Source organism: Rutilus rutilus (assembly GCF_951802725.1).
Source record: "Rutilus rutilus genome assembly, chromosome: 7".
NCBI classification, from domain to species: Eukaryota; Metazoa; Chordata; class Actinopteri; order Cypriniformes; family Leuciscidae; genus Rutilus; species Rutilus rutilus.
Window position 1 is genome coordinate 40,908,959 of NC_140221.1, and position 27,926 is coordinate 40,936,884.

The 27,926-nt window shown below is 38.0% G+C and overlaps 1 protein-coding gene across 1 annotated transcript; it reads left to right on the forward strand.

The window, feature by feature from the left end:
* The first annotated feature begins 342 nt into the window (after positions 1-342).
* mxd1 (MAX dimerization protein 1) lies at positions 343-27,926 on the forward strand. Its single transcript, XM_084413452.1, has 6 exons — positions 343-1,547; positions 2,322-2,421; positions 14,034-14,063; positions 20,053-20,167; positions 21,236-21,395; positions 26,914-27,926. Exons 1-6 carry the CDS (start codon positions 1,481-1,483, stop codon positions 27,105-27,107), a joined length of 666 nt encoding a protein of 221 aa, XP_084269578.1. The 5' UTR covers positions 343-1,480; the 3' UTR covers positions 27,108-27,926.

Genomic DNA, 27,926 nt, shown 5'->3' on the forward strand with positions numbered 1-27,926 from the left:
AAAGGCGTCCAATCACAGGCGACAGTGCTGTGACTGTCCAGCCAATCATAGCATAACAACAGTACACGATTTGCATAATCCATTTTGGCTCAGGAGCAAATGCCAGAATACTACGGCACAGGTTGTACCTTCGCTCCAAAATGGCGCTACAGTGATGCTTAGTTGCACCATTATCTTGCGGAATCGCATTACAGCAGTCATATATTCACGTTTTATAATGCACCTCAGCCATTGGCCCTCTCTAGACACGAGCATTTAGATTGACGGCAAACGCATCCAATGAGATGATCGCTTCCTGTATCGTCCATCCAATAGTATCGCTTGTTCCCCAGAACTGCTGACAGGCATACACAGTAACATGACAGCAGCTAGCAAACATCTCATCTGCCTGGCTCAACGACGTTATGGTTTCGCTAGCTGTGTGTTTTTGTCCTATTTTTGATTAATTTTCCTCAGTTGCACACAGCCACAGCTTAGCATGTGCAACTAGAGCTGTTTAATAAGTAGCCAGATCGTCTGTCACGCTTGAAATATCGAAACCAGCGATTGTTTGGACTTTTCGAGGCCGTTTATTTTATTTTAAAGCCTCTTTTCAGCACATTTCTTTTTCAACGATTTTTTCCTTTTTTATTATACAACATAATATTGCCTACCACCTCGCTGGACAGACATATCTAAATTGTCTTCTTTTTTTAACAACAACAACAACAACAAGGAAACGCTGTTTGTTTTCCAACCAGCACCAAAGCTCAAAGATTATTAACAAAAAATAATATCACCAGCTGCGCAAATACACTTTTTTTGTGAGTGTCAGTTTATACAATCTGGCAACCAGTGCCCTGACCGAGCTGTCAGTCCAGTATTTTTTGCCAATTTTTTCCAGACTCAGCGATGGTCTCTAGTTAGCAGCGTTTGCTGTCAGTATCAGAGCCTAAAAATTGACCAAGTGCAGAACTAAAGCTCTTATCTTTTTCAGCTCATCTATAAAAGTCTTTAGACCTTCCTGAGTGTCACCACTTACATGCTTTCAGGAAGAGTTATCAGATTTTGCAAACCTGGAAGGTTTTTTGTTGTTGTTGTTGTTGTTCGTGTCGTGTTCTCACAGTTTTAACATTTAATGTCCAATGTCTCGTTTAATATGAACAGGACTAGTTAATTTAGTTATTTTTTGGCAGCTGAGGGACATTTTTATTCGGTTTTTATCATCCAGCTATTCGGAAACCAGCGTGTTTATTTGTGTTAGTTTTTTCTTTCTCTTCATTTTTTTCCGCACATTTTATCAACAAGCCCCATATCTAAACATTTCCCTCGCTGCCTTGTACAAAAACATTTTGTAAATTCGTCTGACTGGATTTTTTTTTACTCTAAACGCTGGAGGAAGAAGAACCGTGAAGGAACGAAAGGCTGCAGCTTGTTTTGTTTTTTTCCTCGTTTATTTCTGACCCGGATTGTCGTTTTTTATCGTTGTTTATTGCTTAAAATGACGGCTATTGAGAAACTGCAGATGTTGATCGAAGCAGCTGAATACCTTGATCGAAGAGAAAGAGGTAAAGTGACGTAATATGATATATATATATATATATATATATATATATATATATATATACATACATACATACATACATACATACATATATATATACATATACATATGCATGCACGCATACATACACATATATCATTATATTTTGGCATGCAAATGAATCCTGACACTGTTGCTAAGGTGCTTGTTTGCTAAATAGAGAAAAATGGTGCTTCGACCTATTTATTAGAAGTGAATGCATGATATGCAGATGGGTTTTTTCCGTTGTTATGATATTTGGGGAAGATCAAGACATCGAGAAGTGTCCACTTCAGCTGTCTGAGACTGTGTGATGGTCAGTCACCATACACTTGTCTTTCACAGGGGACACTAATGTGTTGTTAACACTCTCTAGGGAAAAACCCAAGCGTATATGGCATATTTATATATTTTTAATGGTGCTTGATGACATATTTGTGTGCATATGTGGAAGTGAAATGCATTTTTCAAGCACTGCTGTTGGTTTACAGTGGAGGGTTTCCTGTGCATCCCCCTTCCCCCCTATCTGTTGTGGTTCGGCTGGCTACTGGGTTTACTCCAGTTCAGATGACATCATTGACCCAAAAGCAATACATTTGTCTAGAAATGGTCCCATTGTGTTTTATATAATAACCACTTTTCTCCCTAAAAAAAAAAAAAAAAAAAAAATCAATATTTGTAATCAATCACTTTGATTTTCAGGTAGTCAATGTGTTTTGTGGTCTAATGAGCTTCTAAATGTCTCTGTTTGAATTTGCAGAAGCGGAGCACGGCTATGCCTCCATGTTACCCTTCACCAGCAACAAAGAGAGGGATGGCTTGAAACGAAAAATCAAAAGCAAGAAAAATTGCAGCAGCAGGTACTTCCACCTAGTTTCTACGAAAACGAATATGATTTCATTAGCATCATGACGGATCTATTAGTGTGCACTGTATGTACAGTGTGTGTTTTTCTCCCTCCGGATACCAACATGAATATGATTCACACACATCATTCGCGAGTGATTTCTAAATTAGACATGCACATATCTGCGCCGTGTGTGTGTGCGTGACACAAACACACCCACTGATTCATCTCCGTGCAGATGCAGTCAGAACACGCCGTCCCACGTTCAACATGGAGAGAGACGTACACTCACATGCTGCTCGATTCTTTCCCTGTGACTCTCACCACCCACGTCACACAGTCACAATTTACTCACTCACTACTCAACACCTCAGATTTCATCAGCATCATCCGATTAGTGGGCCTGGAACTGTCCGTCGCCTGTCAGTGGGTGAAATCAGTTGCCTTAAATTGTTTTCAAAGTAGAGCTGATTACTATTTTGTTTAATGTAAATGACTTGTTTACCACCTATTATCAGGCAATGCTGTTTTTATGTTTACATCAGTAGTGAACCATTCTTCAAACTCAGGATTGTTTTGTTATGTTCGTTAGTATTGAATTTGGCAGTAATTGCTCACATCAGCATGAGGTTAAACTAAAATTACATTTAAAAAGTCATCAAAAGACAGACCAATAGCAGACATGGTCACAATGAATGCTTTGAAGTCAGCATGAAATGAAATTCACCCCATTTTCTGAATCTGATCAGACAGAACTGTTCATGACAGAACCTGATCATGTTTAATCAAAATGTCATAACTGGAGCTTCTCTCTGGCGACTCTCTTAGTCCACTTAAACCCCACAGGCTTGCCTTCATTTTCCTCCACATTTGAGTGCAACGCCCACATCTCAAAGTCCAATCAACAGATAATCTGAAAAAAAAAAGACCTGTCACTACTTCCATTTCATTGGAGAAACTTGTAAGGAGAGCATCATCAGTATTTCAGCGTTATGCCTACTTTAACTCTATTCTCATTATGATGTGAGCCGTGTATCTTAAACTCCACGTTCTAGAACATGTTCCGTTACACTATGTTCTAAACTGGTGCAACTTGATAAGGTGACAAGCGATAAATCTTTCATATCAATGCAGGTTTTTGATCTAAGCAGCTGCAACCATGACACGAGTTTTTGTTTGGTTTCGATAGAGTGCATTCGTTTTTGGTGGCCTTGTTTCTGGTAGTATTTTTCCCATAGTGATTTAGAAAAAAGCATCATTGCAAAGTTTGACCTTGAAGCAAAAAATGTATCTAAAAATCAGACAAAAACTAAAAGACTGTGTACTTAACAGCTTTTATGAGTGAAGGAACTACAATCCCATGAAGCTTTGCAAATGAAATAATAAAATTAAAAACGATGGCGAAATGTAAATATATTGATTTAAAGAAGTTGAAAATTTAAATAATATATAAAAACAATGTATTTTTTATTGCAAAATATATATATATATATATATATATATATATATATATATATATATATTCATGCTCCTTCCAACCAATTTGAGCCTTATGAATCTTGACATTGTTATCCTGGAATATGGCCATGATGTGTCTTCCTACATGGTGGTTTAAGAAGTGAAAAGCTACTCACTCCATCAGTTAGGGTTAGAAGAACTGTTTCCAAGCATATAATATGCTAGAAACATAAACATGCCCAGGCAGTGTATATATATTTTCTACACTAAAGTTTTGGGTGTGATTTACTGATATGTGGAGATTTTCTTTGCAGAATCATGGGTAATGTAGTTTTTCATCAGGAATTCTGCTATTATTATAAAAATAAATAAAAATAATGCAGGTTGATGGCTTTAACAAAAGAACATACCATTGTTAAACAAGCTTGTTGCTTACAGTAGGTCCTCTTTTAAAGGCTTATAAGTTTTTGTTCAAAATCATTTCCACTATATGGAAAATTAATTGGATTTTTACTTACAGAACCTGACTGTTGCACTCTCTTTTTGTGGTGTTGCATTGATTAGCCCCGCCCACAGTGAAATGTCATTGATCCATATACACAACTGTATATTAAACATCAAATATGTTCTTATTGGCTAGGATGCGGTGTTACTCTGAATCTGGTCTGATAAAGGTTTGCAGGGCTTTAGGGACAGATCAACTTTATTCTTACACTAAGGGGAGATATTTTAACTGTAGCTGATTGACAGCACATGTTGCTGTCATACTCTGCACACTGATTCACGGCTACAAGGTTCCTCTTAAGCAGGTCAGCAGAGGGTCATTAAAGCTGCTGCTTCTGAATCATGGATTTTAGGAATATGACCTTGGATAAAAATCTAGTTATTGTGTGACCCTGCTGAAAACAGTCCCCAACTCTAATCTGTGTCTGGATGTTTATGTGGTTTGTAACTGGATATTAAGGCCTAACAAGGGTAGCACTGGGTTTGTAGCTATTTATATACAGCCTTATGGTGCGTACAGAGGAAGTCGTTGTTTAAATGTTGGTTTAGTTTATAAAGAAATCGTAGGAGCTGTCTTTTTAATGTAACAGGTCTCATTATGACATGCCATTGCAGAGTACAAGTGATCACCCAACGTTTGTTGCCATCACCTTATATTATAAGGGGTTAGAAAACTCTTTTTAAAAATAAAATTTTTAAATAACTGTTTTCAATTTTAATATATTCTAAAATATCATTTATTCCTGTGATGTCAAAGCTGAATTTTCAGCATCATTACCTTCAGAAATCATTCTAATATGCTGATTTGGTGCTCAAGACACACACACACACACACACACACACACACACACACACACACACACACACACACACACACACACACACATACACATATATGAAGAGTTCAGATGCAAAAGCCTCTAAGTGCCATCTGAAAATTTCTTCTAGAATGGTCATTTTTATCAAGCTTGTATATTTAAGTTGAGTAATTTCTCTTAAATGACAATTAATAGGTAATTTTCATTGCTATTTAAGTGAAAATACTGAACTTAAATATACGAGCTTAATAAAAATGATCATTCTAGAAGAAAATTTCAGATGGCACTTAGAGGCTTTTGCATCTGAACTCTTCATATATATATATGTGTATGTGTGTGGGGTGTGTGTTATTTAAAACAGTTGGCTGCTTAATATTTTTGTGTAAACAGTGCTATTTCCCCCCCCCCCCCCCCCCCAGAATTCGTTGGTGAATAGAAAATTAAAAAGAACAGTATTAATTTGAAATAGAAGTCTTGTTTAACATAAAAGTCTCCACTATAACTTTTGATTAATTTAATTAATTTAATGCATTCTTGCTGAATAAAAGTATTGATTTCTTTCACACACAAAAAAATCGATAGTATGTAGAGTCACCATGAAATCAAAATGGACAATTCTTTTTTTTAAAGAATGCTGCAGTTTATTATAAATTATTCATCAGTGCATATCATTATTTATTTATTTTTAATTCACATGGCCTCGTAATCATTAATCAAAAACGATAACCTCCCCTCCAAACAACATCTGTTCTCTTCATGACGTGTGTCTCTGCAGAGGGTGGGACTAAATATCCCAACTGACTTCCATTTAGTTGTCAACGCCCAACTTCCTATGATCCAATAAATTCCCAAGGATGAAATCAAGTTCCGCCCAACATTTGTTCTCATCCCAGGAGCTGATTATACTGCTCGAATATACATCACAATAGGGAAGCAAAGACTCGAAACTTTCATTTCATGCTGACTTTAACCATGTATATATACAAAATATGGCCAGTTTTTGTAGCCTGTATTTTGATGTACTCGTCATCATTTAGAGGGATGACAAAAAGGACTATTGCTAATATTCACCACAACATTTTCTGTTGCTATTAGTATCAAAGCTGTAGTCCTGTTCCACTCTTTGGCACAGCAGTTTAAACAGAACCATGATGGTACCATGATGTGTTTCCTTTCCATTAACTGCTACAGACAGGACAATATGTCTTTAATTTCTGGAAATTACATGTTGCAATACATTTATTTGCATATAGCATGCTATGCATGTTACATTTTTACATTTCTTTTAAAGTGCCCTGGTTATGCTATATTAAAGGTTCCTTATTTCGTTTTAGAGGTCTCCTACAACAGGTTTACATGCATCAAGAGTTAAAAAACACTTTCATTTTCTCATAATATACATTGCACATCACCACATTTTTCAATGATTCTGAAAGAACTCGTCCGAAGATTCAGTCTCTCTAAATCCCTCCTTTCCGTTAGCCTATTCTGCTCTGATTGGCCAGATGGCCCAGTCTGTTGTGATTGGTCCACTGCTAGCTAAACGCTCATTACCATAACTGAATTTCAGCCCTGGATGCTTCCTCAGTCCTCAGCGATTGTACACACTGTAAAGACAGTAACGATGACGTTGATTTGACCATATCAATCCGAGCTCTAGTCCGATAATGAAACATTGTAAGAACTAGTCATTCAACCTGAACCTGTTTCTCAGTGAGACGCTACTCATTTTGAGGTACATTATGAGATTATGAGATGCAACTGTAATTCCTCACCATCAGCATTAACAAGAGTATGTCCATCAACAAACCGATCTGTATATTTCTAATATATTGCGGTCCACATGCGGGAACTGTATCAATAATGGTGCATACGTTGGCCGAGGACTAACGTGAAGGACTGTTGTAACATTAAATCTGGCTTCATCCTTTATTTTTATTCAAAGTGGTAATAACGACAGTCAATCTGCATTAATAGACACAGTTTTAGGAAATAGTCGCCCACACCTGCTTAGCAGAAGTATTTCAGTAAGACAGTAATAACATTTAGCCAGTTAGCCGGAAAATTACACAATATAAAAAACAAAACTACATATTATGAACACCCGGAATAAAACTTAAACATCAATAATTATTCATACCTACAGGTTGTGATTCTGAGGAGAAAGCTGGTCCAAATAAACTGGGTTCTGACCCATCTTTCAGGAGCAAGCGTTTTGCGAATCCCACGTTGGAACTCCGAGATTTGAGAAGCAGTCGTCAGTGTAATGACGCTTGAGGGCTGGTCAAGTTGTTCGCGGGCGGACAACGTACAACATAGACAGGCATTATGCAAACATATTGTCTAGAGGCGTAGAAACGTAACGCAGTGGGATTCGAAATATGGATTACTCGTTTAGGAGGTTCAGAGACGATTCTTTCTTTTGGGAGACAATAACTTTATTGTGCACTTTCGACTTAACAACTTTGTAGAAAATTTACATTCATAAACAGCTCTATTATACACTGCATGAAAGGGAATATTAGGGGCCATAATAAGGGCACTTTGAGAATAGCAGGTGGTGGAAAGCAAGTGGGTGCAAAATGATCGTAATCTGGCTGCTGTGAACTTGAGCATACATTAAAAAAAAATTAAACTAGTATAGCAAGAAGTTTTAGTGCACCAAATGCATCAGAAATCATCTGCACAGCCTCAGAATATGCAAGTAACCTACATTCACTACACCAGCACTGGTGTTAATGCATCATGCATGAAGCGCTTTTGCTCTAGAGCACAACCGGTGTTTCTGCGCTGAATAAACTCCTCACATCTCTCCAACTGCACGCCTGACTCATTAGATGGCTCTCCCGTCCATTCACCGCTTGAAGGATGGAAAGTCGCTTGAGCTTTGAGTGTGCATTCGATGACAGAGCTACTGAAAAGCATCTCTGGAATGCCATTTACGTTTGAGTGTGTGTTGTGCAAGACGTTGTGTTTATTATATGTAGGTCAGGTGGATCTCCTACATAGTGGATCTCCCTTGCAAACCTGCCTTCCCCTCCAGCCTTCCGTGGTTGCGTTTCCTGATGTATCGTGGGGGAAGGGTGGCAGTGTGTGTCCCTGATCTGTGTTCGTGTAAGAGTGGTGGGCTGGTTCCTCCTCTCCCCTCCCCCCCCTTCACTTCTCTTCTCCTCGATCCAGGCAACCAGAGCAGCTTGAACACCCCCATTATATATACTGTATGACAGAGCTCCTCCTACCTCTCGCTTACGTTCAGATGGTATGTGGGCTAATGCACATAGCAGCAGCCGTGGGTTCTCCTCTTGTTCCTGTATGAATGTGTGCACTGGTGCCATATTTCAACTCGAGTCCTTTTTGTATTCACTATGCACTCTTTGCAGTGCGAATGCAGTGTTATGCCTTTAGGCCATCACATGGTGAACTGGATGTATATGCAGCTAATCGGACAAAATATATTGTAAGAAACTGCTTGTCCTTTCATGTGTTGGAACAGGTGGTCTGGCAAGGACAGTAGCAACGAGGGGAGTCAACTTGGCGTTACACAGTGATACGGGCTGTTATGTCACTGGTATCTGTCGATCCCCTTCACTGACCCCACAAAATCCACCTCCCGAGCGAGATGCCAGCCGAGCAGATCAGCTGATCTCTTCGCATGGGTGCGCTAATGTTAGGAAGCTTGTTTATAAATTCAAAGTGCAATTGTGGACCGTAGTCAGGGTAGATGCAGTGTTGTTGTCCGTATATCCTTCACAGCTTTGTCAATTTAAATATGGTGTCTACCCAGACAAAGGGCATTAACAATAAATGTGATAAGAAGCGTTTTGAAGTTTTCTTTAATTCCTGGCACACATTGTACGATACCGGGCTGTCCCAGATGAAAGAAGTCCAATCGTGGCGATTTCTGTGGTCGTGGCTCCTAAACGGTGGTTGTAAGTCGTACAGTGAGAGAGGTTCAAAGACGGCAGTTTACACTGTCTTGCGACCAAAGATCGCCTGCAATAATTCTCTCACAGTGTCAGAAATTTTACATGATCATCTCACAGTGTTTTTACTGCTACAACCTACTGACTAGCCATTGTTGGCCTTTTTTCCCGAGCCTTGACCGCATCCATATTCTCCTCTTTCGCTTCCTTTTCTTTTCTTCAGCGCACAAAATGTGATTCATCTTACTCTATTTGTTTACCACTAGCGCATGCTAGTGTTGACATTTTATTCTTCTATACTAACGTGCATCGGCCTACGATTCCATAGGTGTCAACCACGTACAGTCTACATACATGTCGTACCCGAGTTTATTAGATCCCTGTCGTACAGTGTAATTTGTAATGATCTTATAGGATTGCCGAAATCACACAGTCTGTAGCATAAGGGGTACAGTTATTGTGCGACTCTGACATGAGATGTCTTCTGCTCCAACATTGGAGGTATTTTTAGAGTGAGGGTTACTGTAGAAGGGGTCATAAGGTCAGTTTGAAGGATGGATGAATGAGAGAGCGATGATACGATCCTTCTAAGCTCCCTTTTCGAGTCCCAGTGCTTTTTGCAGGTTGTGGCGTTTACAGTGAACCCTGACCCATGCTCTAGTGCTCATGTAAGCTCTTGGACAGGTAGTATTCAATGGTGCAAGGTCCACCTTATACCAGTTCCAGTCCACTAATTTGATTTGGCAAGAGTGTTGAGTTGCTGATGAATAGAAATCCTGCCTTCAAATTTCCTGGAAAGGTTCGGTAACACTTTAGTTTAGGGTCCAATTCTCACTATTAACTAGTTGCCTATTTGCATGCATATAACTAGGGTATTGGCTGTTTAATAGTACTTATAAAGCACATATTAATGCCTTATTATGCATGACTATATTGTACATCCTTTAATGCCACCCAATACTTAAACTTAACAAGTACCATACTAACTATTAAAAAGCAGCAATTAGGAGCTTATTGAGGCAAGTAGTTACCTACTTGCCTCAATAAGCTCCTAATTGCTGCTTTTTAATTAGTTAATAGTCAGAATTGGACCCGAATCTAAAGTGTGACTGAAAGTTCTTACTTTTCAGTTTGGAAATCATTAGCATAATTATGATGTGATTTGCACGTTTTTTTGCAGGAATTTCTTACATATATCATATTTATTAATTTTTTATTTCCACTACTGTTCTAAACTTTAGGGTCGGTAAGATTTTTTTATTTATAATTTTTTTAAGAAATTGCTATTTTTATTCAGCAAGGGCACATTAAAATTGATCAAAAGTGACTGACTAATTTTACAAGTTACAATGAAACGAGACTATTTCAAGTAAATGCTGTTCTTTTGAACTTTCTATTCATCAAATAATCCTGATGATAATAAGAAATCTCACCTGAGCACCAGATTAGCGTGGCTGCTGACAATTCAGCTTTCATCACAGAAATAAATGAATATTTTAAAATATATTCAAATGGAAAAGTCATTTTATATTGTAACAATATTTCACAATATAACTGTGTTTACAGCATTTTTGCTCAAATAATTGCAACCTTGGTGAGCATAAGTGACTTCTTTCAGAAACATAAAAAAAAATCTTACCGACGTCAAACTGTTGAACAAAAGTGTATTTTTCTCTTTTCCACTTCCCAACGAAAGAAGGAAGCTTTTTAGCAAGACGACAGTAAATTGAAAAGCAAGAGATCTGCATTTATTTGAAGTAAAGCTTAATTGGTGTGTTTTATCATTCTTGTGGTGCCATTGGAAATGTGTCATGTTTTCAACTGTATGTAAAATCCAAATAATCTAAATTGTAGTCAACATTCACATTTTGAATGGAAAACAAGCTCCCAATGGCAGCTATGATGTTGTGGTGGAAATCATTTGCACTAATCTCATGAATCTGACCAGTTTGTCATGACTTTAAGGCAGCAAAAGCAAGATATTGGACTTGTTGTCTATTGAGCTCTTGTTTTTTCCTCATCTTTCTCTCCTCTGCTTTGCCTCTCTTTCACTTCTCTGTTGATCTAGAAATGGCCTCTGTGAAGCGAGCCTTCATTCACATGGTGTGTGAGGACTCTACCCCCCACTGCTGTCTTTTGTCTCAGGCTTGTGTTTCTAGTTACTGTTGCTAAGTGGGGCCAAGAGCCTCTATGTATTTTGCAAACGTAGCGAGAGAGAGAGAGACACACAGAGGACGGAGTACATTTGTGATCAGCAATTAGCATTTTGGCAACTCCTGCATCCACTAAACAAGCCCAGGGGCCCTTAAAATCTTGGAGTTTGTTCCTATATAGCCTTTACACCACGTACACACACACACACACCAGTTCACCTTTGTACTGAACATTCAAGTCAGCTGTGAGCACAGAACACTCTCTGTGTGCCTTTCAAACCTAAGAACATGGAGGTGATGTTGGAGCCGTAGCCTTTCGATTAGTTCAGAGTCCCCAAATATGAGGATACCCTTGTAAGGGGAGTTCTTTTATTTTTATTTTATTTTTTTAAATTATATATTTTTTTTAAAGTATGTGATAACATGGAGACATTCCCCCCCAATAATTGGCTTCTAAATTGTCCTTTTGTTAAATAACATTGACAAATTGTAAATTGTTTAAAAAAAAAGTGCAAAATATTTTCTTTGATAGTTGACAGTGTATATAATATGTATCTTCTTCTTATATTATTATATACTTAAACATTTGATTTAATATTTTAAATTAGATTTTTTTTAAAACTAATTTAAAATTTGCTTTAATTTTCTGTTTCATATCCTCTCTCTCACTGCCTCGTTAAAGGAACACGCCGACTTTTTGGGACTTTAGCTTATTCACCGTATCCCCCAGAGTTAGATAAGTCCATACATACCTTTTTCATCTCTGTGCGTGCCGTAACTCTGTCTGACGCACCCACCGCTAGCCTAGCTTAGCACAAAGACTGGAGGTAAATGGCTCCAGCTAGCATACTGCTCCCAATAAGTGACAAAATAACGCCAACATTTTCCTATTTACATGTTGTGATTTGTATAGTCACAGTGTGTACGAATAACAAGGTCACATGAGACACAACCATCTTCTAACCGTATACATACTGGGAACTATATTCTCCGAAGGCGAAGCACTGCTACTTCTGCGGAGTGATTTACTCCAATTCTGAGCGAACTCTCTGCTCCTCACCACAGGGCTTCTCAGGCGCTGTGAGCAAATCACTCCGCCCAAGTAGCAGTGCTTCGCCTTCTGAGAATATGTGACCATGTTATTTGTACACGCTGTGACTATACAAATCACAACATGTAAATAGGAAAATGTTGGCGTTATTTTGTCACTTATTGGGCATAATTAATTTTTTTTACAGATTGGGCTTTGGTCGAACTCGGGCTCATTGAGCTTTTCTCCTTTCATCGTGCCCATAATATACGTGCAGAGCGCAGGCTACTGTATGAAATATTGTTATATTGATAATATTATAAATATGCAACGCAATATGCGATCACGCGAGTAACGCATTAGGTGACAGTTGACCATGCAGAGCATCAGGGAGAAGTTGGAGCGTAAGGAGTTGCTAAACGTTCCCAATACTTCAGGAAAAGCTGCATTTTGAAAGAGTTTTGATTACCGAGCCTGAAGCCTTCAACAGTGGATGCTATTCTTTTTCTTCACAACGAGCGCGAGTAAACAGTGAATGAACCTACTCAGTTCAACGGATATTTTTTTTTTCTTTATTATATTTTTATTATTATTTAACGTTAGCCAGGTGGCGAAGAGTTCTTTGAAACGTTGTTCTTCAGTAAAGTTACTTGACATCAAAGAAAGGTAGGCCGTAAATCTTTATTTACTGCTGGATCACATTTGGCTATATAATCTCTACTGCATGCTTATGCTTCTCTGTAATGGACAGTCTGTATTAATATTTGTGGGCATAATTGTCGGTGGTGGTAGTTATGTTTGTAAAATTTTACCTAGTAGCGTGTGTGTATGTGTGTGCGTCTAGCAGAGACAGCGCGCATCAGAGAGCGCGGGTCAGAGAGAGCTTAAAGTGATATTGATGTTGGTCTCAGGTCGGGTTCGGGCTGAAAAATTGCAGACGGTTTCGGGCTGGGGCCGGATTAGGGCTTGAACACCACGGGCCAGGTCTCGGTTAGGGCTGGATGTTTTGCTCCGTGCAGGGCTCTAGGCAGTATGCTAGCTGGAGCCGTTTACCTCCAGTCTTTGTGCTAAGCTAGGCTAGCGGTGGGTGCGTCAGACAGAGTTACAGCACGCACGGAGATGAAAATGGTATGTATGGACTTAACTAACTCTTGGGGATACGGTGAATAAGCCAAAGTCCCAAAAAGTCGGTGTGTTCCTTTAAAGTAAGGTCTGAATATAAACATATTCTAACAATTTTCTATAGAAAACTGCTGATATGATGCTAGGGTGTTGTGGGTGGTTGCCAGGGCTTTACTGCATGGTTGCTAGGGTGTTTTGTGTAGTTGCTAGGTGGTTCACATTACAAGAGCCTTCCCTCAAGTCTCTATATCATTCCAGTCTGTTGGATTCTTTCACTCATTTTATAGTCCACCAGGCAAAAATTGTGAGTCTGATCATTTAGAAAAGTATTAATGCACCTCTCCTTTACAAACTGCATGATTTGAGGTATCATTCATGTCCGTAGCACAAACAATGTGGGGCAAGTTTCTTTCTAAAGTTTAATACTAGGATTAGGGGTTTCAAGTATTCAATTTTCAAGTCAATTTAGCTCATTAGTTTGATTCCCAGTGAATGCATGAACTGATAAAATGCAATGCAAGTCGCTTTAGTTAAAAAAGTCTGTCAAATGCATAAGTGTAAATGTTAATAAAAAAGACACAGTGATTCCTAACATCTCCCCCTTTCCGTCTCTGCAGGTCTACACACAACGAGATGGAGAAGAACAGGTATGTCCATATAACCTTCATGTTATTGTCACAGTTGTTAGTTCTTATCTGTAAGCTTGCAGGATTATACCTCATTACATCCTTACCGATTAGATTAAGATTAAACCTCTATAATTGAAAGCAAAACGACCAGGGAATGTGACCGAATGCCTCATTTCAGTCTTTTTTGGAGCCGTTTCTTTTCACGTGTGTCCACTAGCACCCAGATATTGCTCAGAGATAAGTATTAAGGTCAGTCAATCAGCTGATATATCCATTCAGCTTTGACCCTAGAGATAAACCCTCAATAAATGGGTGACCTGAAATTTTGAAAGCAAAAGATCTCGCTAATGAACCAGGCTTAACGTCTCCAGCGCGATGTGGTTTGGGTAACACGTGCACACCGAGCTCTGAGCTCAGCTTGCCAAACGCCTTGAATAATACATGCCGTCAGGCTTAGCAATGAGCAAAACCAGGGTGTCTGGACTTTGACTTTACACTCCTAACAATGCACACAGCTTAAGTCACACTCCCCTCCCATTCTTGCCTAGGAAAGTGTGTCTGTCTCTGTATACATCAGATCAGACCAAAGCTCTGAGGTCATAGTGCTGCAGACAACTGATCCGCTATTCATTTCTGAAGAGCGGCTTTCATCTACTGTTTAGAAATCCATAGAAGGAAAACGAGGCTCCCCACGTCACTGCTTTTGTTTCACACTGGCTCAAAATGGAGAATGGGCTGATATTCATAAAGCAACTCAAGTGGGAGTGCATTTGTGATGCAGATTTGAATAAATGGCCAGCATGTCTGATGTGAAACCAGCACAGCTGTGTTGTGATGATTCATGTGTCCGTGAACCTCTCTGGTTAAAAAAAATATAACAAGGGTAGGAATTTAGCTGAGCAGTTAGCGCATGTTATTTCGACATTAAGCCCTGGCACTTGTGCGGAAAATGCAAGTTTGAATCTGGCTCTTTCCTGATTCCATTCCCACTGTTTCTCTCTTACTTTTATTTTATTTCTCCCATCGAAGTACTAACCAGGCCCAACCCTGCAAGATCGGACGAGATCAGGGTGGTACGGCCGTAAGCTATAATGATTTTCTTTTTTTTTTCATTTTTTTTTTCATGTATCTGTGAATTTATTACTATGAATTAATTTGTCATTACATCAAATCCAGTTTGTGATGCTGTAAATAAGCTGAGTTAAATTACTTGGATGTTTAGATATGTTGTCTACAAGTAAAGAATAACTAGAAGTAAAACTTATAAATGAAGACCACAATGTGCTACACTGTAAAAAAAAACAAAAAAACTGTGGTTTCCAGAAATTTACCATAAAAAAATACAGTAGCAACATTTTAGGTTTTACAGATTTTACTTAAATTTACAGTAAAAAAGACGTATTCATTAACTGATATAATGTTAATTTACCAACCTATTGACGTTTTAATATCTGTTTTGTACCTTTTGTAATACACTAACAACCACCAAAAACAGGTGGGGATGAGAAAGTCAAATGATGAATCAAAGCTCATCACAAGCAGCTTTCCTACAAAAGAAAAGGTAAATACTAATATATAGAAGGTGCACAGTGTTATTCACACAAACACTAAACACCATCAAGGTAACACGACATAAAAAAAAACCCTAATGTGCATAACTGATTTAAAAAAATTAAGAAGAAACAGTTATTTCAATGAAAATACATCAAATGTAAAGTGTCATGCAGGGAATTCTGGGAATGTCAAATTATGTTTTTTCACTGTAAATTATACAATGACTTTGTTCTTTTTCACTTCCAAAAACGTTAAATTTAATGGTATTTTACCGTAATGTAACTAAATGTACGGTAAGATCTATTACAGTTATTTACCGTATATAGTACGGAATCCATCACCCTAGCATTTTTACAGTCTTTTACCATTAAAATCACTATAATTTTTTACAGTGTATGAATATTTCTGGACAGCTTATGTTGTAACATAGTCAGTTCGACTGCCAAGTCAGTACTGTGATTGGTTAGCAGATATATATTACTGTTCAAAATGAATACATTAATTCAGCAAGGGTGCGTTAAAATGATGAAAAGTGACAGTAAAGACATAATGTTACAAAAGATTTTTGTTTCAAATAAATGCTGTTCCTTTGTTCTTCATCTAAAAAATCCTGGGGGAAAAAATGTATCATGGTTTCCACAAAAATATTAAGGCAACACAACCATTTTCAACATTGATTTTAATAAGAACTGTTTCTTGAGCACCAAAGCAGCATATTAAAGGATCATGTAATGGCTCCTGAAAATTCAGCTTTTTAATCACAGGAATAAATTACATTTTAAAATATATTCAAATAGAAAAGTTATTTTAAATTGTAATAATATTTCACAGTATAACTATTTTTACTGTATTATTGATCAAATAAACAGACTTGGGGAGCATAAAAGAAAGCATAAAAAAATCTTACTGACCCCAATTTTTGACCACTGTTGTACCAGATCCATTTCATGGGTTAGTGATATATGATTATATGATTTCCCTGAATATGAATTTCATTATTTTTATTTTTTTTATGTTTTTACTTTCTTTCTTTTTTTTATCCGTGTTATTGTCCACCAAGTGAAAATCTCTAAATGTTTGTGAAAAGTTTTGTTTGCACCTGGCTCATAGTTTAGCATTGTGTCATTTGAATTAAAAAAATCTGTTGTGGAAGTTAAAATCTCACCTGAAATGCCCCTGTCTTATAAAATGTCACACACCTGTATCATGTAAAACTGTTACAGTTGTCCCAGTGACCTCAATATCACACATGGCATGCATTTTCACCCTGCACCAGTTATGGGCTAAATGTCATACACACTCACCCTATAGGCAGAGTGAACTTTTTTGTTTGTTTGTTTAACAGTGCAGGGTTGCCTAAGAGAATATGCAAACAACTGCTGCTAACAATGTTCTTTGGAGCCAATGTCAACAGGAGCCACAATAGCAGACACACACCATCTCAAACATAAGCACAGGTTAAATTTGCCTGCGAGGCAGTGTGTTTGTTCTCAAGATGGACATCGCATACCAGTGGCCTATTTGTCTTGAGAGAGAGTTTAAATCTGTAACCTGAGCTCCAGGCCACCACACATGCATTGGCATGTACTGTTCTCTAGTGGGGTTAATACTATTACTGAGAGGTCAGAAGTCAAAGGCTGGGAGAGGATGGTGATTTATGCTAAAAGTCATATGGCTCGAATAGATAGAGGCTGACCTGTTTAAAGGATCATGGTAGAACAGATATATGGTGTCCCACAGAACTGGGGTGGTCTTTTTTGTATAGGGACACAGCATGACTGAGGACTGGGAATATCCTGTTCCATGTACAATAACGTTTAAAAGCTTGGGGTCGCTAAGATTTAAAAAGAAAAATGTTATGCTCGCCAATGCATTATTTATTTGATCAAAAATGCAGCAATATAGCTGAATTTTCAGCATCATTACTCCAGTCTTCAGTGTCACATGACCCTTCAGAAATCATTCTGATTCCCTTCAGAAATAGGCTGATTTGGTGCTCAAGAAATGTTTCTTATTGCCAATGTTGAAAACAGTTTTTGAAAACACCTAATATTTTTGTGAAATTTTCAGGATTCTTTGATTAACAGAAAATTCTAAGTTTAATGCTTCCATGCTAAATAAAAGTATTGATTTCTTAAAAAAAAAAAAATACTATATATATATAGTATACCCTAAAATTTGAAACAGTAGTGTACGAAGAGAGAAAACGGTTGAGAAAGAGAAACAAATCTGCACGTATTATGAAGTGACCCTGTGACATCAACACCCATTGTGTGTAAATGGTGGACGGCACACAAAGTATTTAACAAACACCAAGGTTATGTCACCACTTTGGTGGCAAATTCTGAAGTTATGTAATAGCATTCCCGACCTTCGGACCACTTAACCTCGCACTGTATGCAAACATTACCCTTTGTCTGGGTGTGTTCTCCAGCGCATGTTTATGTGTACGCGTGTTGCTGGAGAGGCAGGTGTACACACAACCTGAACTTTGGCATTATGATATTGCTCTTATTTACCCTGTGTTTGCACATTCTTTTTAATAATTTGCATTAAACTGGTCTTGAACTGCAGCAGCAACATTTAAGAGAAACACAATTGGCCACTATTTCATATTAATGTGTTTACCAGATTTATTTTATTTTTACATTTACATTTACATTTAGTCATTTAGCAGACGCTTTTTTTAATTCAAATTATTTTTACATTTAGTTTTGAGATATGAATTTTATGTTAGTAAATTATAAAAAGCAAGTTATTTAGTTATTATTCATATTTTTGTAAATATTAGATATATTAATAACAAATTTTGCAGCAACAGTTGCAAAGCTTTTTTCCACTGTATTATCGTGTATTTTAGTGTGTATTTCTGTACAGCTGGAATTATAATTTTTTTGTAGTTAGTTATGAATCTTGTTGCTACAAGGTAGGAATAGTATTTTAGTTTTTTTTTCACAGTAATTTGTTTGTGACCACACAATTTGTGTGATCTTCTCAACATTTGCATATTGCAAAATGACACCTTTCATTTTACATCCTCATTTTCTATATTTAAATGATTACATGCTTAACTACAGTAGCTTAGAAAGAGCTGCCCACAGCCAGCACGTACACACTTATCTGTTGGCAGAACACGCATTGCTAACATGCAGACGTTCATACGCAGCCGCTGAGCAGCAGCAGTAAAATAGTTGGGTTGTGACCCACGCCTCCATACAAATACAGCAGGAAAGCAAAGCAGTCTGCAGTTTCTGGCAGGTTGTATAATAGGTCATGTGGCCACTGGCACCTATCATCACCACACCCCAGCAGCTGTGAATCCCTTTGGCACGCACAGGAGAGGAAGTTAGAGAAGCGTTTGGAGGAATGAACTTAATGATCCTTATTTAAATAACAGGTTTATTTGTTGGATTCGTACCATTAAATGTGAATGACAGAATAATAATGTATTGATGTTATATTCATTGGCTTATTTACTGGCATCTTAGGCATTTCACATTATTAAAGAGGACCTATTGAACACTTTTTTTATTTGAATAGACTTGGGTCTACTTGAATAGGTTTGCATGCTTCAATGTTCAAAAAACACATTAATTTTCACATATTTTACATTGTTGCAGCACCTCTCCTCCCAGTCTGTCAGTAACGCTCTGTTTAGTTCCGGTCTCTATGAAGCCCCTCCTTCAGAAAAGCACATTGTGCTCTGATTGGTCGGCTGGACAGGTGTGTTTTGATTGGTCAAGCGTTGCAGAAATGTCTCGTCCCTCACCATAACTGCGAGTTCGAACACGTTACAAACGCAACTAAACTAGGCCTCGCAACCACCACCCCACCCCCCTTTTTTTGTCCATATGCCTTGGGCAGGAATTATTTAAATGAAGAATATTGTGACGTGAACATTCCTGGAAGAAAACTCATGACTGCAATCAAGGCGTTTCAGGGAGTTCAGAAACAGTGCTTTCTGATATAGAGAATAACTCCCTTTGTAGTGAACATTGTGCTTTGCAGGTCTTTTTGATACTTAAACAGCAACATTACACACTAAACAAAGTTGAAAATGTAAAAAGCATAATAGTTCATCCAACATTTTTTCCCCAAAATCTGTATGACGTTTTCTTATGTGTAACAGATTTTTGGAAGAATTAGTTTGTGCTTGTTTTTTGCCCCCATGCAGTTATAATGAACAGGAACTAAAGCATTCAAGCTTCAAAAATGACATAGAAGTATGATAAAACTAGTCGATATGAATCATGCACTATATTCCTAGTCTTTTGAACTCTTAAGATACTATTATGTGAGAAACAAACTGAAAGGTGTTAACTTTGCAGATCGCAGTCACATTCTTCCTATTTTTATGATTCACGTTGTTTGCTACTGCTTATTGAATGTATTGTAGTTGCACTGCTTTTATGACTAACTCTCTTTCTCTCTTTTCCTCACGTCAACCACCCAGGAGGGCACATTTAAGACTGTGTTTGGAACGCTTGAAATCCCTCGTGCCCTTAGGACCAGACTCAAACAGGCACACAACCCTCAGCCTACTTATGAGGGCTAAGGAACACATCAAGGTATGTGCCAACATCCCCTTGGCAATTCATATTGTGCATAAAAGCAAAAGACGATTCTCCGAAGACCAAAATGCAATGATCTGATATTAAAGCAGCAAGTCACAAGGCACTGAGATTTTACCACAGTTAAGTGGTGTTGTTGTTAGGCATGACCCTGAAGTGCTTAAAACGTCCTGTGAGCTTTAGCCCCCAAAGCTTAACAGGGTTTTCCTGGGTCAAAAAGGGTCTTTGGTGGTGGCGGACGAACACAGTCATCCACATACACAGTACGAAGTACCCTACCCATGTGAACTGCGAACACAGTACTGACAATAAATCCAAAATAAATGCAAAGAAACAGATATAATAAACAGAAGAAATAATAAATACTCACTTTCAGGACAGATCACAAAACAAAGTGCTTAGAACTAATTTATATTTAAAAATCTGTAAATTTAGATGTAAAAAAATCACTAAGTGACTGATTTGAAAAGTTAGTAATAAAATGACCCACAAAATAACACATTACATAGAAAAAGTAGCAGATGTATTTGACATACAGTATCATATTTTGTTCCATCCATTGCTATGGTTATCGCTGTCAATTAGATTCAGTTGTGCATTTAAATACGGTTGTCAATCCAGAAACTATGCAATGCTCATTGTTAATGTTAATGCATTAACTATTGTTACCGTTACCAACAATTCTTACACGCACACAAAGTAGGTTAGTTCATTACTATATGTTTTTTAGAAGTCTGATGCATGCAGTACCGTTCAGAACTTTTGGGTCAGTAAGATTTTTAATTGTTTATTGAAGAAAGTCTTGTGCTCACCGAGGCTGCATTTATTTGATAAAAAATACAGTAACAATAGTTACATTATTCAATCTTTTGTAATATAAATGTCTTTAATGTCACTTTTGATCAATTCAATTGCTTTAACTTCTGAATAAACGTATTATCTTACTGACCTCAAACGTGTAAATACAGAATTGAACTGATGCGCAGTCACACGTGTATGTAAATCGGCTTGTTGGCAGTACTATCTTTTTTACAATAAGACTTGAGCACATTTGTGTCTTTGCAGAGGTTGGAAGATGGCGAGCGGAAGGCCCAGCACGCTATAGACCAGCTGCAAAGAGAACAAAGGCACCTGCGCAGACGCCTGGAGCAGCTGGGTGTGGAGCGCACACGTATGGACAGCATGGGATCCACCATCTCTTCCGACAAATCCGACTCCGACCAAGGTATATACTCACGGTTATGGTCAACAAGAGTATTTAAGTCTTAAGCCTTGTTCACACTGTAAGTCCAAATCCAATTTTTTTTTCATATCCGATTATATTTAGCAAGTGTGAACGGCAAGAAAATCACATGAAATCCGATTTCAAGCAACATTATGTTATTTGAAATCCAACTCAAATCTTATTTCTGGAAGTCTGTATCAGTCTGACCGGATTTCACATAGCTAGCCTGCATTTCACTGTCTCACGCATATAAAATGTAAATGCGTCAGATGTCGTTGCAGAAGCAGGGTTGTGTTGCATTGTTGTTGATGTGCAGGTCGCACAGAAAATTATAATATAATGGAGACATCTCGTGGTCCAGCGATGAGGTGTTTTCACTTCTTTTACTGTGTGACGGAGACGACAGCGCAAAATAAAGCCGTGCGTGCCAGCCTCCTATATTTCTTCATTAGATGCAGTAGCCCAGCGCTGCAGCTTTACATCGTCATATTGTTAGGCAACATTTCAAACCAGTCAAACCCGTCCATACTAGGGTTGGGCGGTATTACGGTAATATCGGATACCGCGGGATCTTAAAATAGCACCGGTATCAGTTTCAATACCGTCATTACCGGCACTTATATAGCCTATAATATATATAATTTATTTATTGCCTAAAAAATGCTTATGTGTGGTTGCAGTTTGGCAATATTTCTGGTTCCAACCGAATGAGAAGGGAGAGGCGGTAAATACTGACGAGGCAATTTGTAAATTGTGCAATAAAAAGGTGACCGCGAGAGATGTAAACACCTCTAACGTCGCATCTCGGAAAAAAACCCCACTCACTGCTGCCAGGATACAAAAGCGCATTAAGTTTCGTATTTGTTAAAATATTATAATGTTATTTTTTCCATCTTTGTTGATTATGAAAAGTGAACAGCACAAATAAGATGGGATGCATCGGGAGTCAGACGATTTGACCACTTCAATAAATTTAGTTTTGTAAAAGGCCTCTTTAAAACGAATTTCGTTTTGTATAAATTGTATCTAAATTTTTATAAAATTTTCATCAACCAATATTGCCTGGATTTAATATAGGCTAATCATGACATGATGGGCATGCCGCTGTCACTTGCATTGAAATCTCATAAAAAAGGCTATGTCTCACAGACATGACAAATAAATAAAGCTTGAAATTTCTTTAAACGAAACAATTAAAAACGAAAGAAATAGGCAACTCACTGATTAGGCTAAGTAATCCATGATGTGCATTTCTCTCGTTCATACAGAGATGCGATCGTCAATTTCATTAAACGAAACAATTCAAAACGAAAAGAAATATAGTCTGATTAATCAATGGTGTGCATTTCTCTCTATAGCGTTCACTACAGTGATGGCGATCGTCAATTTCTTTAAATGTAACAATTCAAAACGAAAGAAATAGGCTACTCACTGATTAGGCTAAGTAATCCACGATGTGCATTTCTCTCTAGGCGCGTTCATACGGAGATGCGATCGTCAATTTCATTAAACGAAACCATTCAAAACGAAAATAAATAGACTAGCCTACTCTCTGTAATCCATGATGTGCATTTCTCTCTATAGCGTTCGAGATGCCGATCGTCAATTTCTTTAAACGAAACAATTCAAAACGAAAAGAAAAAGGCCACTCTCTGATTGTGTAATGATGTGCACTTCTCTCTATAGGCGCGTTCACTACAGAGATGGCGATCGTCAACTTCCATCTTTGCAGAAAAGTTTTATTAATAAAAATCAATGGACACGCGTCACCGGATTACAAAGGCACTTCTTGCTTGTTGCACGCACACAGATATTATGTTGAATAATGGTGGGCTCCGGCTCATAATAACAGTTAATGCGTCGGCCGGACTCAGACACAACGTGCAGGGGTTGGGCTTGATTTTTTTGTTGTTGTTTTTTTGCCCGATCTGGCATTCAGTTTCTGAACGGTGTAGGCACAAGCCAACAGTTTGGTGACGCCGTCTGAGCCCATTATGTCATAATTTTTAATTAGTCACGGTAATACCATATACCCCGGTAAAATAGGGAGGCGGTTTGACGGTTTCAAAATTCGAATACCGCCCAAGCCTAGTCCATACCAACACAATGTAATTGCCATAGAAAACATAAGCCAACACAGATATTCTGTAAAATGAAAGAGCACCACGGGACACACAAATTGGATCTGAACAGTTGCAATGCACAGTGTGGACAATGTGGATAATTTAGATCAGAATCCAATTGGATTCACAAATAATCAGAAATGGGCTGACTGTGAACATAGTCTTAGAAGCATCAAACATTTTCAGATAACGTTTAGCATGCATGTTCCAATCCAGCTGATGACTGTTCACACATTTCTCTCCACTATTTGTATGAATAAAACTAACAAAAAAATATATTTAATCTAGCACAGCCAGACACATACATTCATGTATGGGTTTTGGTAGCTTAATGATTAAGAATTTGGGCTGGAACACAAACAGTATTAAATCCCAGATAACAGTAGCCCATGAATTTGATTTGTGAGTCAAACTCTAGTTTGAACCAAAGAATCAATCCAAGTGTGAAAACAAAAACCCATCCAAGCACAACTCGACCAAAACATATCTTAATACCAGGTGAAAACAGGGCCTAAAAGACTTGCCATATTCTACCTAGAAAAAAAAAGATGTATGAGCGGTACACATGACTGTCCCAAAAATGCAATTTTGTCATCATTTACTCACCCTCATGTCGTTCCAGACCTGTAAGACTTTCGTTCATCTTTTAAACACAAATTCAGATTTTTTTTATAAAAATCTGAGAGCTTCCTGTCCCTCTATTGACAGCTACTCAATTACCACTATGACGCTTCAAAATGTTCATAAAGAGATTGTAAAACTAATCCACATGAATTGAGCGGTTTAGTACACATTTTCTGAAGAGACACGATCGCTTTATATGATTAACAGATTTATTTATTTTTTCCATTTTTGGTTGAACTAACCCTTTAAACATTAGATATAAGACTGTGATTTAAGGCATTTTAATATATTTTTCCTCATGATTTCATTCTTTGTAGTGGTCAACCAATATTGGATTTTCAGTGGCCAGATTCAAAATGGCAAAATACTAAATGGTCTGGTTGTTATATGTGCATTTTTATGGCAGATGTGGGTGCACCTTTTGTTACCTGAGCATGATGAAAAAAGTTGCAATTGCAAATCATTACAGAATGTCACATGTTCCACCTGCCATATTCTGAAATATTAGGCAAGGTGAGTTTATTTCATACACAATGGTACTTTACATAAACATTTTAAGAAACTCTCGTTACTAATGCAATAAATGTCCAATAAAGGTTGGCTTAAAGCACTTAATGACAATTTCTGATTTTCTGTGACCTAATCTAAAGTAAAATGTTTTAAAAGGAAATAATAAAAGAGAAGAAAATAAATAAATAAATAAGATGATACAGTGCAATCAGTAGGACACAGCACAGTGCATTCAGTTTGCAAATGCAAATGTAAGTTAAATGTAAAATATTAGGTTTAATAACAAAGCAAACACGAATACAGATGAGGAAATTGGCTATAGACTACACAGAAAGTCAAACAAATGTGGATGGATGGTGAATGTAAAGCTATAGAACAAACAAGGGAGCTGAACTGTTTGCGTTTGCAACACGTCGAAACTTGTACTGCTCATTTAGTACACATTAAAAAGAAGCCGAGAAGTAGAAATTGTGTTCCTTTTAATCATTTAAAATCTTGCTTTTATGCATGTCACATTGTCATACATGCATTATTTACCTTGAACACAACAGGGTCAAATAGGTAAGATCCATCCGAGGCTTCTAAGAACGCTTTTTAAAAAATACCCAGAAGCTTTTTCTTGTAAAAGGTTTTTTAGTGGTAATGCTTCTACCTAGAACCGGTTAGTCATCTACAGACATCTACAGACTCCCATACACCGTCACACACAAGATTCAGGTTCACTTGCGGACACACGGTGGAAGTTTGATGATCACACAGGAAGCTCACATGTTTTTTTCTCAGAATTCAGACAAATAATAATCTTGGGGAGTTTATTTTGTATATGCTGTGGCCTGTCCTACAAACAGATGGCACATAGATCGACTGTAGCACGCAGCACCACAATGAATGCTTTAACACCTAAATTGGAATGTTGCCATGGAGATAATGGGCCAGATTTACTAAACGTAGCGCACTTCAAAATACACATGAAAATGCTATAACCTTAATAAACTATCGATGGAAAACGGGTCTTAAAGGAAATTACAGCTCACGCCATGCAATTTTCACGTAATTATAATTTATGCGCATGTGAATAGATTTTTTAACATCTAAAGGAACAAATGCTGCATAAAACTGGGTGAGTGTGTGACACAAGACAAGCATTATCAAGGAAAGTTTGGCAGATGATGTTAATATGAATGTTAGGCAAACTAAACGACACAGAGAAAAAACTAGAGTGCTCCCTTTATGTTAGTGTGCACTGTTGACTGCTTCATTGATTATAACGTGATCAATCTTGGTTGTCTTGTCAAACCACTTGCTTGCAATGTAGGCATACTGTCAGACATCTGTGTTAACATCATCCATCAAATCTTTGTGGTTTGTGTTATTGTCTGAGCAAAATATCTTGTGTTTTTACCTTTACCTTTAGCCTAAAGCTGCATAACAACAATTGTTATAATCCATTAACCATAAAAAGACCAATTTTATTTTCTGTATTTTACTGGACCAATAAAATACCATCAGCTTTATTAGGGCTTTTGATTCAAATATCTAATCACAATTAATCTCATAATTTTTTTTAGTTTTTGAAGAGTTTCATATTTTTTCTGTTTCACTCTGCAATTAACTACAGACAAAGAAGAAATATATGGCAAACAATCCTAAGAATATTAAATATAAATTGTATTATAATATAATATATAATGATCTATTATAAATTATCTTTTGCTTGGATTTCAACACCTTTGGAAATGCATTTTTTCCACTATTGTATAGTAAAGTCACTTATAGCACATCCCTGCGCATGGTGCATAGACCCAACTTATTATTAAATTGTGTAGATTTTCATTGATTATTATCGATTTTGTTGTTGTTGCTGCCATTTGGGAGACACTTTTGCATTTATTTATTTAGCACCATGCTCTACCAGTTTTTATAGGGTTTTTTTCCCCATGATCAGGAGTTTTTTATTGGTTTTACATAATGAAGAACACTTACAAATTACCCAGATTCTTCACACGAAACAGAACAGAAAACTGACTCTCCGTGCCTCCAGCGGTCCCCCAGTCCACTCCAGACCACTGATACTCGCAAAATAATTGCAATCAAAACAAAAGACTTAATTATTATTTGATAACCGTTTTATTAGGGCTGTTGATTAAAATATCTAACCACAATTGTTTTATTCATAATTTGCACTGCAGACATAGAAAGGATAAAGAAAGAATATCTGCCAAAGAATCCTAAGAATTTTTTTTCCTGTGTTTGCTTTGCAGAAGAGGTGGATGTTGACGTGGAAGGGACAGACTATCTGCTGGGAGACCTGGAGTGGAGCACCAGCAGCGTAAGCGACTCGGACGAGCGGGGGAGCTTGCGCAGCAGCTGCAGTGATGAAGGCTATTCCAGTGCCAGTCTCCGTCGCCTCGCCAACCCTCAGGAGAAGAGCCCAGAGCTGGGCTGCAGTCTATAAGAGCACAGATCACCCCGGTCCCTCAGCCACTCATCTCCAACCACTTCAACCTGAACCTCCAATCACCTTCAGCCAGGTCCTCCTCTAATACTTGAACGGTGTTGTCTCCTTTGTGACCGAAACAACGAAAAGATCTTTCCCTTGCTCTGACAAATCCAGTCTAGGTGTGTGTGTGTGCGCGAGTCAAGAGGAGGAAGCACGGAGAAAGTATTGGAACTTGGATGTGCCGCCCACCAAACAGACCTCATAAATGCAGCACTAACTGGGAGAAAAGGCCGACTCTTCTTCACCAAGCCGCACCAATCAGATCTTCCCACCCATTTGCCTTTGCTCCCACCCCACCATCCTGGAGAGAGGCACACGATTTGGGACATTCCCATTCCCAGACCTCATAGCCAGATGAAGAATGTGTACCATACCACACCCACTGCCTAGTCACCGTCGCACTCTGGGACAACGCACCCAGGCTGTCTTACGTTCCTTCAATCAAAAACTGAACCGTCCAGACACAGGGCTGGGTCATCTGACCAGTTAGCTAACCAACCAGAGCATGGTATTTTGCACTTAGATGACAACGTCCGAAGGAGTGGCCTTTTTACGCTCGTCTGAAGCCAGCTTTGCCTCGTCCCACGTAATAGCCAAGGACCGGATTTGGGAAAGCTGCGAGATCAGAGCAAAAAGGGTTACTTCTACCATACAGGCAAAGATAGCTTTGTGTCAAGAGATGTGCTGTCATGTCGTTTTGTTTTCTAAAACGTCTCTCCGAAGGGACTGCAGCTACTTTAGTGATGTATCAGGCGTAGTGTGTTAGCTAGTCTT

What these genes read in the sequence shown, in the direction of transcription:
- mxd1 (XM_084413452.1), top strand. Translation starts at nt 1,481, where the DNA reads ATGACGGCTATTGAGAAACTGCAGATGTTGATCGAAGCAGCTGAATAC. An exon ending in AACGAGATGGAGAAGAACAG is followed by an intron (nt 14,064 to 20,052) that starts GTATGTCCATAT and finishes TCAACCACCCAG; the next exon opens with GAGGGCACATTTAAGACTGT. An exon ending in GGGCTAAGGAACACATCAAG is followed by an intron (nt 20,168 to 21,235) that starts GTATGTGCCAAC and finishes GTGTCTTTGCAG; the next exon opens with AGGTTGGAAGATGGCGAGCG.